Source organism: Cyclopterus lumpus, chromosome 6 (genome assembly GCF_009769545.1).
Source record: "Cyclopterus lumpus isolate fCycLum1 chromosome 6, fCycLum1.pri, whole genome shotgun sequence".
NCBI classification, from domain to species: Eukaryota; Metazoa; Chordata; class Actinopteri; order Perciformes; family Cyclopteridae; genus Cyclopterus; species Cyclopterus lumpus.
In genome coordinates, this window is record NC_046971.1 from 2722347 (window position 1) to 2733828 (window position 11482).

Sequence of the window (11482 nt, forward strand, 5' to 3'; positions counted from 1 at the left end):
TGCAATTCTCTGCTCCAAGCAAATAAAACCTCCTCCGTGAAAATGAAACCAGAAGCTGAAGCGTTTTGCAAAAATGTCCCGGAGAGAAGCGACTGGAAGGGGCGCCGCTCTCCGTTCTTTCACAGCTTTTAAAAATAGACACAGATAAAAATAGAAGAGAACAAACGACCTGAGTCACATTCCGTGTCATGGGGCAACATGTGAACACAGGGTCGGTGATATCTATATTAATATAAATATAGATATAAATAAATATATAAATATAAAAAAATATATATAGATTTTTTCATAAATATATATATATAAATGTATATATATATATAATTATATATATATACATATAAATATATATATTTATTTATATGTATATATTTATATATACATATAAATATATATAAATAAATATATATATCACTTAAATGTAGCGGTATCGAACCATGACTTTGATTCTCAGAGTGTTTTAAGAGAGTTCGCTTTCACTAAAATACAACAGAAGCGAAAATTCCTTTTAAGCATTAAAATTAAAATCTCTCATAAGAAACAATATTCACGACTTTATCTACTTATTAAGAGTTAGATATAAAAAAAAATAAAGGTTTCCTTGAAAATCCTTGATTATATGGACATATTTGATTTTCTCCTCAAACTCACCAGAAAGAGAATAAGCCTATTTCCTAAAGTACTACTAATGACTATTGTTTCTTTAAGGGTTAGCACTCAAATATTTTGTTTATTACTGTTATGTAATATCTCTCGTGTATGTTGTTATTGCTTCTATTCTTTATGTTTTTACCATGTAAAGTGCCTTAAATACCCTTTAAAGCCCTACAAATAACGTGTATTGTTATTATTAATATTAAATGAGTTGAAGGGTCATTAATCGTGGGAAAATTCAACCCATAAAAACCACATTAGTACAAATGAAACCAAACAACGTGGTGTGTAAAGATGATAAACCGTCTCACTCCGTGAGCTCAGAGCAGTTTGAAAAACAACAGCAGCTCTTTGTTTGTGTCTTCACATCTGTGTTTTTCGGTCGATGTGCATCTTTACGTTCACTTACAGTGAAGCGGAGGAGGGGCTGACCTACATTTTGGGCTCCGGGTCATGTGACCCCGGCCCCGCTATCCCAACCACTATCCCACCGGCCGTGGCAGTTTGTGAGCAGGCAGAGGGGATTCTGGGGAAATGCCAGTGGGACTAAATCATAATGTAATGCTGTAAATAAGTTATTTCATTACAACACTCACTGTATCTGCCGACTAGCAAACAAACAGACACAGTCAGAGACGAGCCGGAGAACAAAATTGAGTTTTTAGCAGCTTGTGGTGGAGACCAAAAATGTGCTAAAAGCGAGAGAATATTGTGTATAATCCTGTTAATTAATGTAGAAATAAGCAACTGTTTGCTAACAAGTTCAGCATTCTAGCCTAAAAAGGGGGATACCATGTTAATGTTTGTTTGCCACCTCCCTCCCCCCACAAAACAACTCTGTTATTGAACAATTAGGATGTCATAATGAGATCATATGGAAGTTGATCAGGGAAGAGTGTGTACTGTATTTAATTATATAAATATAACGTATATATAATATAATAAATATAATGTATATATCAAAAGAAGAAAAAAAATTAAAATGCAAAAAACTGTATGCATGTGTAGATATATGAACAGAAATGTTGGAGTCTCGTGCATGTGACCCTGGTGTTTTTTGAAAGGCATTCTGGGTAATGTAGGAAACCACTGCAGATGAGCCAGGATGGGTTCACCTGAACGTAAACAATGCGAATGGGTCCATCGACACTGTATGTTGCTAAACTAACAACAACATGCATCTCAACTTTATATTATTGTACATTATTATCCTTGCGAGTTAAATTGTTATAAATATTATATTACATAAGATTTTCTTTTCTTTTTTCAAGTGAATATTTTGAATCGTCTCCGTGATGAGCCGCAGCACTGACCCGAAGTGACCCTCCTCTGTATCCCTGCGCCTTTTTTTTTTCTTCCTACTACGTAAAACTAGTCCACCCATTCTGCCGTCGGTTGAGGGTTCCCTTTCCGCGTCGCCGACTCTAAATCCCCCGGTAACCGTTACGACTCGTTACACTACTAAATACCGGCGTGTTAGTCGAGTCCCGAAGCAGACGGTTCTTTGCTCTTATTTAACGTGCGGCCGGGCGGAAGGATCCGTCTGATCTTTGTAAATATTTTCAACCGGCGCGGCACGAGGCAGAGTGGCGCGCTTCTTACGAGATGCCGACACCGTCCGACCGGTCTGGACCGGATTACCGATGGCTATCCGCGGTGTGACCGTCCCGGTTGGCCCCTGAGAACACACCAGGACCCCGCTGTTAACCGAGTTTTATTCCGCCGCTGCGTCTCTTCAGGAGGGGGAAGCCACGTCCAGCATGCTGCTCTCCAAACGGGGCTCCTTCCCTCACATCGCGCCCGGCGTGGACCTGCCGGCGAAGCTTCAGCCAGGTATACACACCGTTATATAATATATATATATATTCATAATGTTATATTATAATTAACTCGGCCGATGGCTTCCGAGCATCGTGTCTTCACGCTCGAGAGGTGAAACCCGGCTACATGTCTGTGTTTTAACGGAATAAATTTGAATTACAATTTAAATTCCGCCATTTTTCAACCCACTACTGGATGCGTGCTGCCGCGTGACCTTTACCACAAAACAACACGGGGCCACGGTGAAAGCCTGCTTCGTTAATGTGTAGTAAACGTGTAGTTATCTCGTTATAACCACCGGGGACTCTGTACACCTTCCGTAGAAACGGTGTCTGTCGGTTAACAGTTTAAAAACTCTCCGTTTGAACGGCTGGTTATTAGAGACGATGGCGACGCGGCAGACAGGCCGCCATTTTTAAACGACACCAAACAACGAGGGTCCTCTGAGGACGTTTGGTTTGTTATTATTATTATTATTATTATTTATTGTAGTTTTTTAAAAATATATTGAATAAGAGGAATGCAGTGTTTTAAACTAGTAATGTTGTATTGGAGTAGCGCTCCAGGATCCTAACCATCAAAAATCACAACAGTCCTGATTTTTATAATAAAAAAATGTTTTAAAATGTATATATATATATTTTTTTTTTAGCCAAATCGGAGAAGCAGCCGTTCGAGAAGCTGTACCGACTGGGCTCGGTGCTCGGCAGCGGGGGATTCGGTACGGTCTACTCGGCCGTCCGCCTCGCGGACGGGCTGCCGGTAAGAGAGAGGGGCGCCGCTTTGTTTTGGTCCCAGCACGTGGCCGCGCGGCGCGCCGCGTCAAGCCCACGCGCCACAGGCAGCGGCGTTTCCGGTGTCCCCCTTCAAAATAAAAGCAAGCAAACAAACAAAGGAGTGTATTAGTAAAAGTTGTTTTGATTGTGAAACGATAAGTGACGAAACTAATCTAAACAATTAGCTGTTTTTTAAATTAATAAAATAATTGTAAGCAGACAGTTGTTTACATTTATTTACAATTGCTCTGTACATTTCAGACTTCTAGCCTCATGCTGACTTGCAATCTCATCCTTGAAAATGTAAATCTATTTTTCTATTAACTATGCTTAGTTTTCAACTGACTAAAACCTCTTCAGATTATCATAGTTGTTGTACCTAGGTTCCATATATTTTATAGTACCTTACCGTATCGCATTGTTTTTCTTTTATATTTAGTGATTTATTGCACTACTTAAATGTACTTTCTACTAATATATGTTTAATGTTAAAAAAAACGACAATGTAAATCCCTTGTCTGCAAAAAACAACTGGGCAATATGGTTTGGCTTTTATTTTGGAAGGCAGCTACTTTTCCCTTTACTTCCGGTTTCCCTGTCAGCTGTGTAGCTTAACATGCCCTGCTCTGTCTGGCATGTGGTCTTTGTTTTCACAAAGAAACGTGGTGTGTGAAGCCCTTCCTCTGAGAGGGAAAATAATCATGCTGCTTTTGCTTATATTCTCTAGGAAACCGGAATATATATATATATTGATGATATTACACAAAACGGGTGGAAATCTTTTTATTTAATTATTAAAGAAAAATAACAATGAGCTTTTTTTCACTGTTAACAGTCACATTATGTATTTATTCACGTCTGCAGTTTAATCTTTGTTTTTACAAATGTATATTGTATGTCTTTGTTTGGAGGCAGTGTGTTAATGTTGTTTATGTTTACATGCAGGTGGCGGTGAAGCATGTGTGCAGGGACAGGGTGACCGAGTGGGGCTCTCAGGTGAGATTAGACACACCGCAGATAACTTCTCTTGTAACAACTTCCTGTCTCATTAATTACCACTTCAGCTCCTTTAATAATTAAAACCATCTTTTAATTATAAAGGCACTGACATCGAGATCCCTTTTCCACAAACATTGACACAACAAAAACACTATTTGCATTCACAAAAGACTAACTGAAACTACGTTGACACAACTTTATTGGGGACGAATATAGAGCCAGTTTTTAATTGTCAAGTTTCAACACACTTCTGTTTCTTAAAAGCTGAAACATAATGCAACAAACGTTTTTTAATGTGTAAATATTAACTGGTGGAGTGGAGGACATGACTTGTTTTTATCTGCCTATAACAGGACTTAACTTTAAATTCACGATCCGTTTCTCTCAGTGCGGCGCGGTGGTTCCTCTGGAGGTCGTGCTGTTGCAGAAAGTGGGCGGGGCGTTCGGCGGCGTGGCGCGGCTGTTGGGCTGGTGGGAGCAGGCGGACGGCTGGCTGATGGTGATGGAGCGGCCCGAGCCCGGCCAGGACCTGTTCGACTACATCACGGAGCGCGGCGCGCTGGACGAGGCGGCGGCGCGCGGCTTCTTCCTCCAGGTGCTGGAGGCGGTGCGCCACTGCTACGCCTGCGGCGTCGTCCACCGAGACATCAAGGACGAGAACCTGCTGGTGGACCTGCGGACCGGACAGATCCAGCTGATCGACTTCGGCTCAGGCGCCCTCCTGAAAGACGGCGCCTACACCGACTTCGATGGTGAGTCGGATCAGCCGTTTCGGGGAATCGCCAGTTAAATGTATAAATGTACATTTTAGGTTAATTCACGCCAGTGTGGGCGTGGCCTCTAGATAGATTTTTATTATTAATAAGACGTCAACAAACTGTTTGTTCTCGTTTCCTCATGTTTCTTTCTTTTGGGAAAGCAGACTTTTTTTTTTTTTTAGAAAACGGACACATTTTAGAATTTTATTTTTTTATTTGTCTTATTTTTGGAAATTGAGGTCGCTTAAAGTTGGGACAAATTTTGAAAAACAAAACCATGTGGATGATCTTTAAAAAGCACATTTGGAAAGTTTTACTTGAGGATATTTCGTCTCGTCCTCTCAAAGCTTTTTGAGGATTTGTGTTTGGTTGGAGGTTATATTCATGTTCGGGGGTGGAATGTATAATCCATGTCAGTAGTACAAACCCGTGAAGAGTCAATCACGACCTTCCCATCATGCACCAGTGCTGTAATGTTGTCCATGGCGACCAGTACGATGGCTTCCACCGACCGCAGTGTTCATGAGCCTCAATCAGATCAGCGTCTCACATCATTCCCCTCTCCTCCCCCCTCCCCCCTCCCTCCTCAGGCACGCGGGTGTACAGCCCTCCCGAGTGGATCCGGTTCCGTCGGTACCACGGTCGAACGGCGACCGTCTGGTCTCTCGGCGTGCTGCTGTACGACATGGTGTGTGGCGACATCCCCTTCGAACAGGACGAGGACATCCTGAGAGGGCGGGTCTACTTCAGACGGGAACTCTCCTCCGGTCAGTCGGAGCGCGGCGGTTTCACGTTTGAAAAGGTTTTCACTCGAAACCGGAGACGACGTTCTTAATCTCCTCGTTGTGTTTTTTTTTTTTTTTTTCCCCTGTCGCAGAATGCCAGCAGCTGATTGGCCGGTGTCTGAGCCAGCAGCCGTCTGACCGGCCGACCCTGGAGCAGATCCTCCTCCACCCCTGGGTGACGGACACCGACGGCGTCACGCTCCACGCCATCACAGCCACTTCAGACTCCTCAGACTCCTCCTCCAGCCAGCAGAGCCTCTGATTGGTCAGCATTAGTTTGCTGGGAAGTCTCTTTTTTTTTTTTTTTTCTGAGCAGCTCTGCTCCACAGCGCCCCCTCCGGGCCACAGAGGGGGCGACAGGCGGGGTGCCACCCGTCAGGTGGTGTTCAGAGTGCCTTGAGTTTGAAAGCTGCTGTGCGGATCGGGGGTCGGTTAATGAAACAAGAGGTGGTTAAGTCCCAGAAGAATCCACTTAGTCTCCAAAGAAAGTTAAAATGAACGAGCTAAGATGCAGTGACTCGTTTTATAGGGTTTTTACTTCCTGTTTCCAGTCTCTGTGCTAAGCTACGCTAACATACGTCTTCAATGTCGATATTCTCACTTCACACTCGGCAGGAAGTGATTAACAGGATCACCCAAATAATGTCTGACTGTATTCCTGTCCTGAGAACCCCCACCTCCCATACCACATGAGCCCCCCCCCCCCCCCCCCCCCCCCGCATTTCCTACACAACAAGCAAACATATCGAATACCTGCAGGCAGAAATTAATCCCAAAAAATATTTATATTTTTCAATCAGGAAATGCATGTTATGGTTTTCTCCGCTACCCTCTTCAGGAAAAACTTTATTTTTCTACAGTTGTGCGCATCGAGACAGTCGTTTGATTGTTTGAAAGTTTTTGATCGGCCTCTGGGTATAAAACGCACAGTCAATGCAAATATTCAGTATTATATTTTGAATATACTGTATGAGTTTGTTTACATATGTATATATTTTTATATATGTTGTACATTATTTTTTTATTTCTTTAGTAAAGAGACGCTCATCATTTGGTTATTTATTTAAGTTGTCTGACTTTTCTAAGATGTTTTTCATGTTTGTAATTAACTTTTTTTTTTTTTTTTTTTTAAATGGGAATAAAATCGAGGTCAGGAATCCTCCGTTTCATTTTGATGTTTTGAAATAAACAATTCTGACAGAAAAAAAACAACTTTCTTCTGTGTGATGCGTTTCCTCTTTTACCTAAAAATAATTATAATTTACAGATTTAAATAATGTTCTCCAAACCTCACTTCTTTTGATTCATAGAGGAGCTAAATCCACTTCATAGTGCGTTAAGCAAATCATTTTGGCGGAATTTATTATTTCTTGCATCCACATTACTTTAGTTTAAAATAAAAATGTGGCTCCATATTTAGTTTTTTCGATACAGAATAAAAACAATATCCTTTTACATGTACCAAATACTTTAATCAGTAATATTTCTCTGTGGTTTTTTACTCGGAAGCCTGCAGCGACACCGTGTGGCCGCTCCCGAGACCACGGAAACCGTGAAATAAATTGGAATTTCTTCCAAGAAAAAACATTAAAAAACTTTGTCATCACTTAAGTGTAACTTAAAATGTAAAAAAAGAAGAAGATAAATGCCTTTTATTTGATCTTTTAAGCATTGAAGTTTGTCACGCGCACTGATAATTTTGAACAGGCGCTCAGGAGGGCAGCTACGAGCGGTGGTCCTTCCGCCGTCAACACCGGAACAGCACGTGAACGGTGAGCAGCACCGTTCTTCAGCGGTTCATTGTCCGTTTAAATGTAACATTGCGCTATTTTACATTTATTTGATTCATTTAAAGATGTAATTATATTCAATATAAATATATTAAACCTGGAGACGTAAACTAATCTAACGTTGCGCAATACGAACTGGGCTGGTCAGTGTGCCCTCTGCCCCAAACCCCGTTTAAAAAGTGTTTTAAATGAGATTATTCAGACCAATAATAACGTTTACTTAATGATAAAATATATTTTGGATGCATTAGGATGCGCTGTTAAGTTCGGCTGATACAAAATAAACCAAAGGCCAGTCGTTAATGAAACATCTGGACTTTATCCCATCACCTGGGTCCACTTACAGTTTAAAGTGCACTAGTCAGTTATAAAAGAAGTAATCATAATTTACATTACTTGGATAAATAATGTAATAGATTAGAATACGTGGCTTAATCAATGTCATCATCTTATTAGTGCAGTGATTCCACTGAGAGAAGAGAAGCCAGTAAGAGGTTGCTTGTGTGTGTGTGTGTGTGTGTGTGTGTGTGTGTGTGTGTGTGTGTGTGTGTGTGTGTGTGTGTGTGTGTGTGTGTGTGTGTGTGTGTGTGTGTGTGTGTGTGTGTGTGTGTGTGTGTGTGTGTGTGTGTGTGTGTGTGTGTGTGTGTGTGTGTGTGTGTGTGTGTGTGTGTGTGTGTGTGTGTGTGTGTGTGTGTGTGTCTCACTCGTTACTATCGAAGGGGTCAGAGGTCAGGATGGGTCGCTCCTCCAAAGACAAGCGGGACATTTATTACCGTCTGGCCAAAGAGGAGGGCTGGAGAGCGAGGAGCGCCTTCAAGCTGCTGCAGCTCGACCACGAGTTCAACCTGTTCTCAGGTGAGACCCGACGGGCCCCGTCACAGGTGGAGTCCGGCTCTTCTTCTGTCTTTTTAACAAATGTCTGATTTGTATTACGGTGTTTTTCCTCCCTCTCTCAGGTGTTCACAGAGCCGTGGATCTGTGTGCAGCTCCGGGCAGCTGGAGTCAGGTGCTCAGTCGGAAACTCAGGTTTTTACTCCTCACCTGGACAGGTATGATGACGACATTTGGATGTAAAGCCGAGAGTGACCTTTAGTTTTTCCCTCCCCCCCACTCAGAGGGCAGGAGGAGAAGGCCGGCGGGGGCGAGGAGGTGAAGATCGTGGCGGTGGACCTGCAGGCCATGGCTCCTCTGCCAGGTGTCACTCAGATCCAGGGAGACATCACCAAGGTGACGAAGCGTAACTGGAACGCCGTCATGTGACCCCCGGGTCTCACTGGACCTGAGGGGGGTCTGCTGGTTTTTAGTTTCTCTGGGTCCTTGAAAGAGGCGACAGATCCTCAAGGACCCCTAGAACTGCTCCAAAGACGTCTACGACACGAGGAGAAGTGCGGCGGTGCGTCATGTGACCGTGTCTTCTTCTTCTTCTTCTTCTTCTTCTACTTCTTCTTCTTCTTCTTCTTCTTCTCCTTCTTCTTCTTCTTCTTCTCCTTCCCTCCTCCCAGGTGTCGACGGCTCAGGAAATCATCCGCCACTTTGAGGGTCAGCCGGCCGACCTGGTGGTGTGCGACGGCGCTCCAGACGGTGAGACTTCCTGTCTCTCCTCGCCCGTTCTTAAGGCTTTCCTTTTAATTTCATCTGTCTGGATTAATTTCTCTGTTCCGTCTCCATAGTAACCGGGCTCCACGACGTGGACGAGTACATCCAGGCCCAGCTCCTGTTGGCGGTGAGTCCGCCGTGTGTGTGTGTGTGTGTGTGTGTGTGTTTTGTTGTATTCACCGTTTGTGGTCCGCGGTGTCACGCTGACGCCCCGTTTGTCTCTCAGGCTCTAAACATCACGACTCACGTCCTGAAACCTGGAGGCACGTTTGTGGCCAAGGTGAGTCCTGTGTGTGTGTGTGCGTGTGTGTGTGCGTGTGTGTGTGTGTGTTGGTGTGTGTGTGTATTGTAACATGATGGACCTCTCCCGGCTCAGATCTTCAGGGGCAAAGATGTGACTCTGCTGTACTCTCAGCTGAAGATCTTCTTCAGCGGTGTGACCTGCGCAAAGCCTCGCAGCAGCAGGAACTCCAGCATTGGTGATGCCCCCCACCCCTCCCCCTCCCCCACCCACACAAACACACACGCACACACACACACACACACACACACACTTGCTGACCAATCACACGGCTCATTAAGGAGACAAACTCCGCCCACCTGCTCATATGGTCGCAGGCCATGGTTCAGTAACATCTGAACTTTGCATCAACTCAGTGGACTAATTAGTGTGTGTGTGTGTGTGTGTGTGTGTGTGTGTGTGTGTGTGTGTGTGTGTGTGTGTGTGTGTGTGTGTGTGTGTGTGTGTGTGTGTGTGTGTGTGTGTGTGTGTGTGTGTGTGTGTGTGTGTGTGTGTGTGTGTGTGTGTGTGTGTGTGTGTGTGTGTGTGTGTGTGTGTGTGTGTGTGTGTGTGTGTGTGTGTGTGTGTGTGTGTGTGTGTGTGTGCGTGCGCGCGCACAGAGGCCTTCGTGGTGTGCCAGCATTACTGTCCTCCTGACGGTTACGTCCCCAACATGTCCAACCCTCTGCTGGATCACTCCTATGGTAACTACATTTCTCTCTATAAAAAGATCCACAGAGAAGTGCAAATCAAATAAATATCATGCTTATTATCTTAGTCTTGGCACATACAGCATGTTGATGCCAAAGAAACGCGCTGAACAGTGACCCCTGTGGCCACATGTGGTAATGACGGGTTCATTTATAATAGTGGTGAATGCGTTTATTCTTATTTTAAAAGGCTGTATAGCGGTAGTCTCTTGTTTCAGTCGCATTGATCTCAATCGGATCAGTTTCACCGCACGTCCTGGTCCTCCTCAGTCTGGATTCTGGTCTCTGTCCTTCAGATGTGGACTTTAACCAGTTAGAGGGTCCCAACCGCGTCATCGTTCCCTTCCTGGCGTGCGGCGACCTCAGCGCCTTCGACTCGGACAGGACCTACCCTCTGCAGGTGAGGAGACACGGGGTCGCCTTCAAGATTCACACAAACATGAATATCATAATTATTGACGTGCTATTAAATCAATTTGTTTTAAAAATGATAAATTACATTAATTTACCATTTTATAATGACATTTGTGGTATTTAACTGGAATGTTAAGGGTGTCGTTAATGCATGAGTGAATTTATTGTTATATTTACATTTTTAAGGAGAAGAAAGCCACACTTAAATAGCACGTTATGGAAGGCCTCAATTTTGTATATTTAAAATACTTCTGTCAAATTGACTAATTAAGGGGTTTTGTTTCTCAAATTAATGGATATATTCGGCTACCAAACACAGTTGGTTGTTATTTCCGGTGTTCAGGATGAATTGTGGGTATTTTAAAGGGTTCTTGTTCCAAGTTTACATAGTAAATCTATTTTTAAATCTATCTTTGTTCCTTCAGCTGGATGCTGGTAAACAGTACCAGTACACCCCCCCCACCCAGCCTCCGATACGCCCCCCCTACCAGCAGGCCTGCCACCTGCGCAAGAACAACCTGCTGTCCAGAGAAGACGGAGCCGGCCGTCCCGACCAGAGCCCGGACGAGGCGGCCCAGCCCACCTGAGAGCAGCGTCCGGCATGTTGGGACAATCATCTTCTCCGTTAATAACAAGATGGAAACCAGTGTTGGTTTCTGAGCCTCCAGAGCAGCTCGGCTTACTCCACCTCGGGTGTCCTTCATCCACCATGATGCTAAGCTAGGCTAACCTGAACCAATCGCACGCTTTTACTCTTTTTATTCCGATTTCACGTTTTCGTTTTTTTTGTGGCAGATGCTTCCTTCCTTCCAATTCGGCTCGAGGAATTGTAAACATTTTATATTTTAAGAATAAAAAGTAATCTCTCTGAGGCAAATTATTAAACGTGGTTTACGTTA

The 11482-nt window shown here is 43.6% G+C and overlaps 2 protein-coding genes across 3 annotated transcripts; both read left to right on the top strand.

The window, feature by feature from the left end:
• Nucleotides 1-2036: 2036 nt before the first annotated feature.
• On the top strand, nucleotides 2037-6994 carry LOC117731868 (serine/threonine-protein kinase pim-3-like). The gene is made up of 6 exons (XM_034534392.1): nucleotides 2037-2487; nucleotides 3128-3237; nucleotides 4197-4247; nucleotides 4639-5002; nucleotides 5599-5775; nucleotides 5886-6994. Exons 1-6 carry the CDS (start codon nucleotides 2415-2417, stop codon nucleotides 6053-6055), a joined length of 945 nt encoding a protein of 314 aa, XP_034390283.1. The 5' UTR covers nucleotides 2037-2414; the 3' UTR covers nucleotides 6056-6994.
• Nucleotides 6995-7513: 519 nt separating this feature from the next.
• Nucleotides 7514-11482, top strand: ftsj1 (FtsJ RNA 2'-O-methyltransferase 1). Of its 2 annotated transcripts, none has more exons than XM_034534393.1 (11): nucleotides 7514-7565; nucleotides 8303-8438; nucleotides 8540-8609; nucleotides 8699-8810; nucleotides 9086-9164; nucleotides 9254-9306; nucleotides 9406-9459; nucleotides 9556-9658; nucleotides 10080-10163; nucleotides 10466-10569; nucleotides 11009-11482. In XM_034534393.1, exons 2-11 carry the CDS (start codon nucleotides 8318-8320, stop codon nucleotides 11168-11170), a joined length of 942 nt encoding a protein of 313 aa, XP_034390284.1. In that variant the 5' UTR covers nucleotides 7514-7565; nucleotides 8303-8317; the 3' UTR covers nucleotides 11171-11482. The 2 variants fall into 2 exon arrangements, with proteins under 2 accessions (XP_034390284.1, XP_034390285.1); XM_034534394.1 differs by having other exon boundaries at nucleotides 7541-7607.

Excerpts from the sequence above, each read along its gene's own strand:
- LOC117731868 (XM_034534392.1), top strand. The coding sequence starts at position 2,415 with ATGCTGCTCTCCAAACGGGGCTCCTTCCCTCACATCGCGCCCGGCGTG. Across the intron at positions 4,248-4,638 it reads TGACCGAGTGGGGCTCTCAG|TGCGGCGCGGTGGTTCCTCT; the intron begins GTGAGATTAGAC and ends CGTTTCTCTCAG. Across the intron at positions 5,003-5,598 it reads CGCCTACACCGACTTCGATG|GCACGCGGGTGTACAGCCCT; the intron begins GTGAGTCGGATC and ends CTCCCTCCTCAG.
- ftsj1 (XM_034534393.1), top strand. The coding sequence starts at position 8,318 with ATGGGTCGCTCCTCCAAAGACAAGCGGGACATTTATTACCGTCTGGCC. Across the intron at positions 8,439-8,539 it reads CGAGTTCAACCTGTTCTCAG|GTGTTCACAGAGCCGTGGAT; the intron begins GTGAGACCCGAC and ends TCCCTCTCTCAG. Across the intron at positions 8,811-9,085 it reads TCCAGGGAGACATCACCAAG|GTGTCGACGGCTCAGGAAAT; the intron begins GTGACGAAGCGT and ends CCCTCCTCCCAG.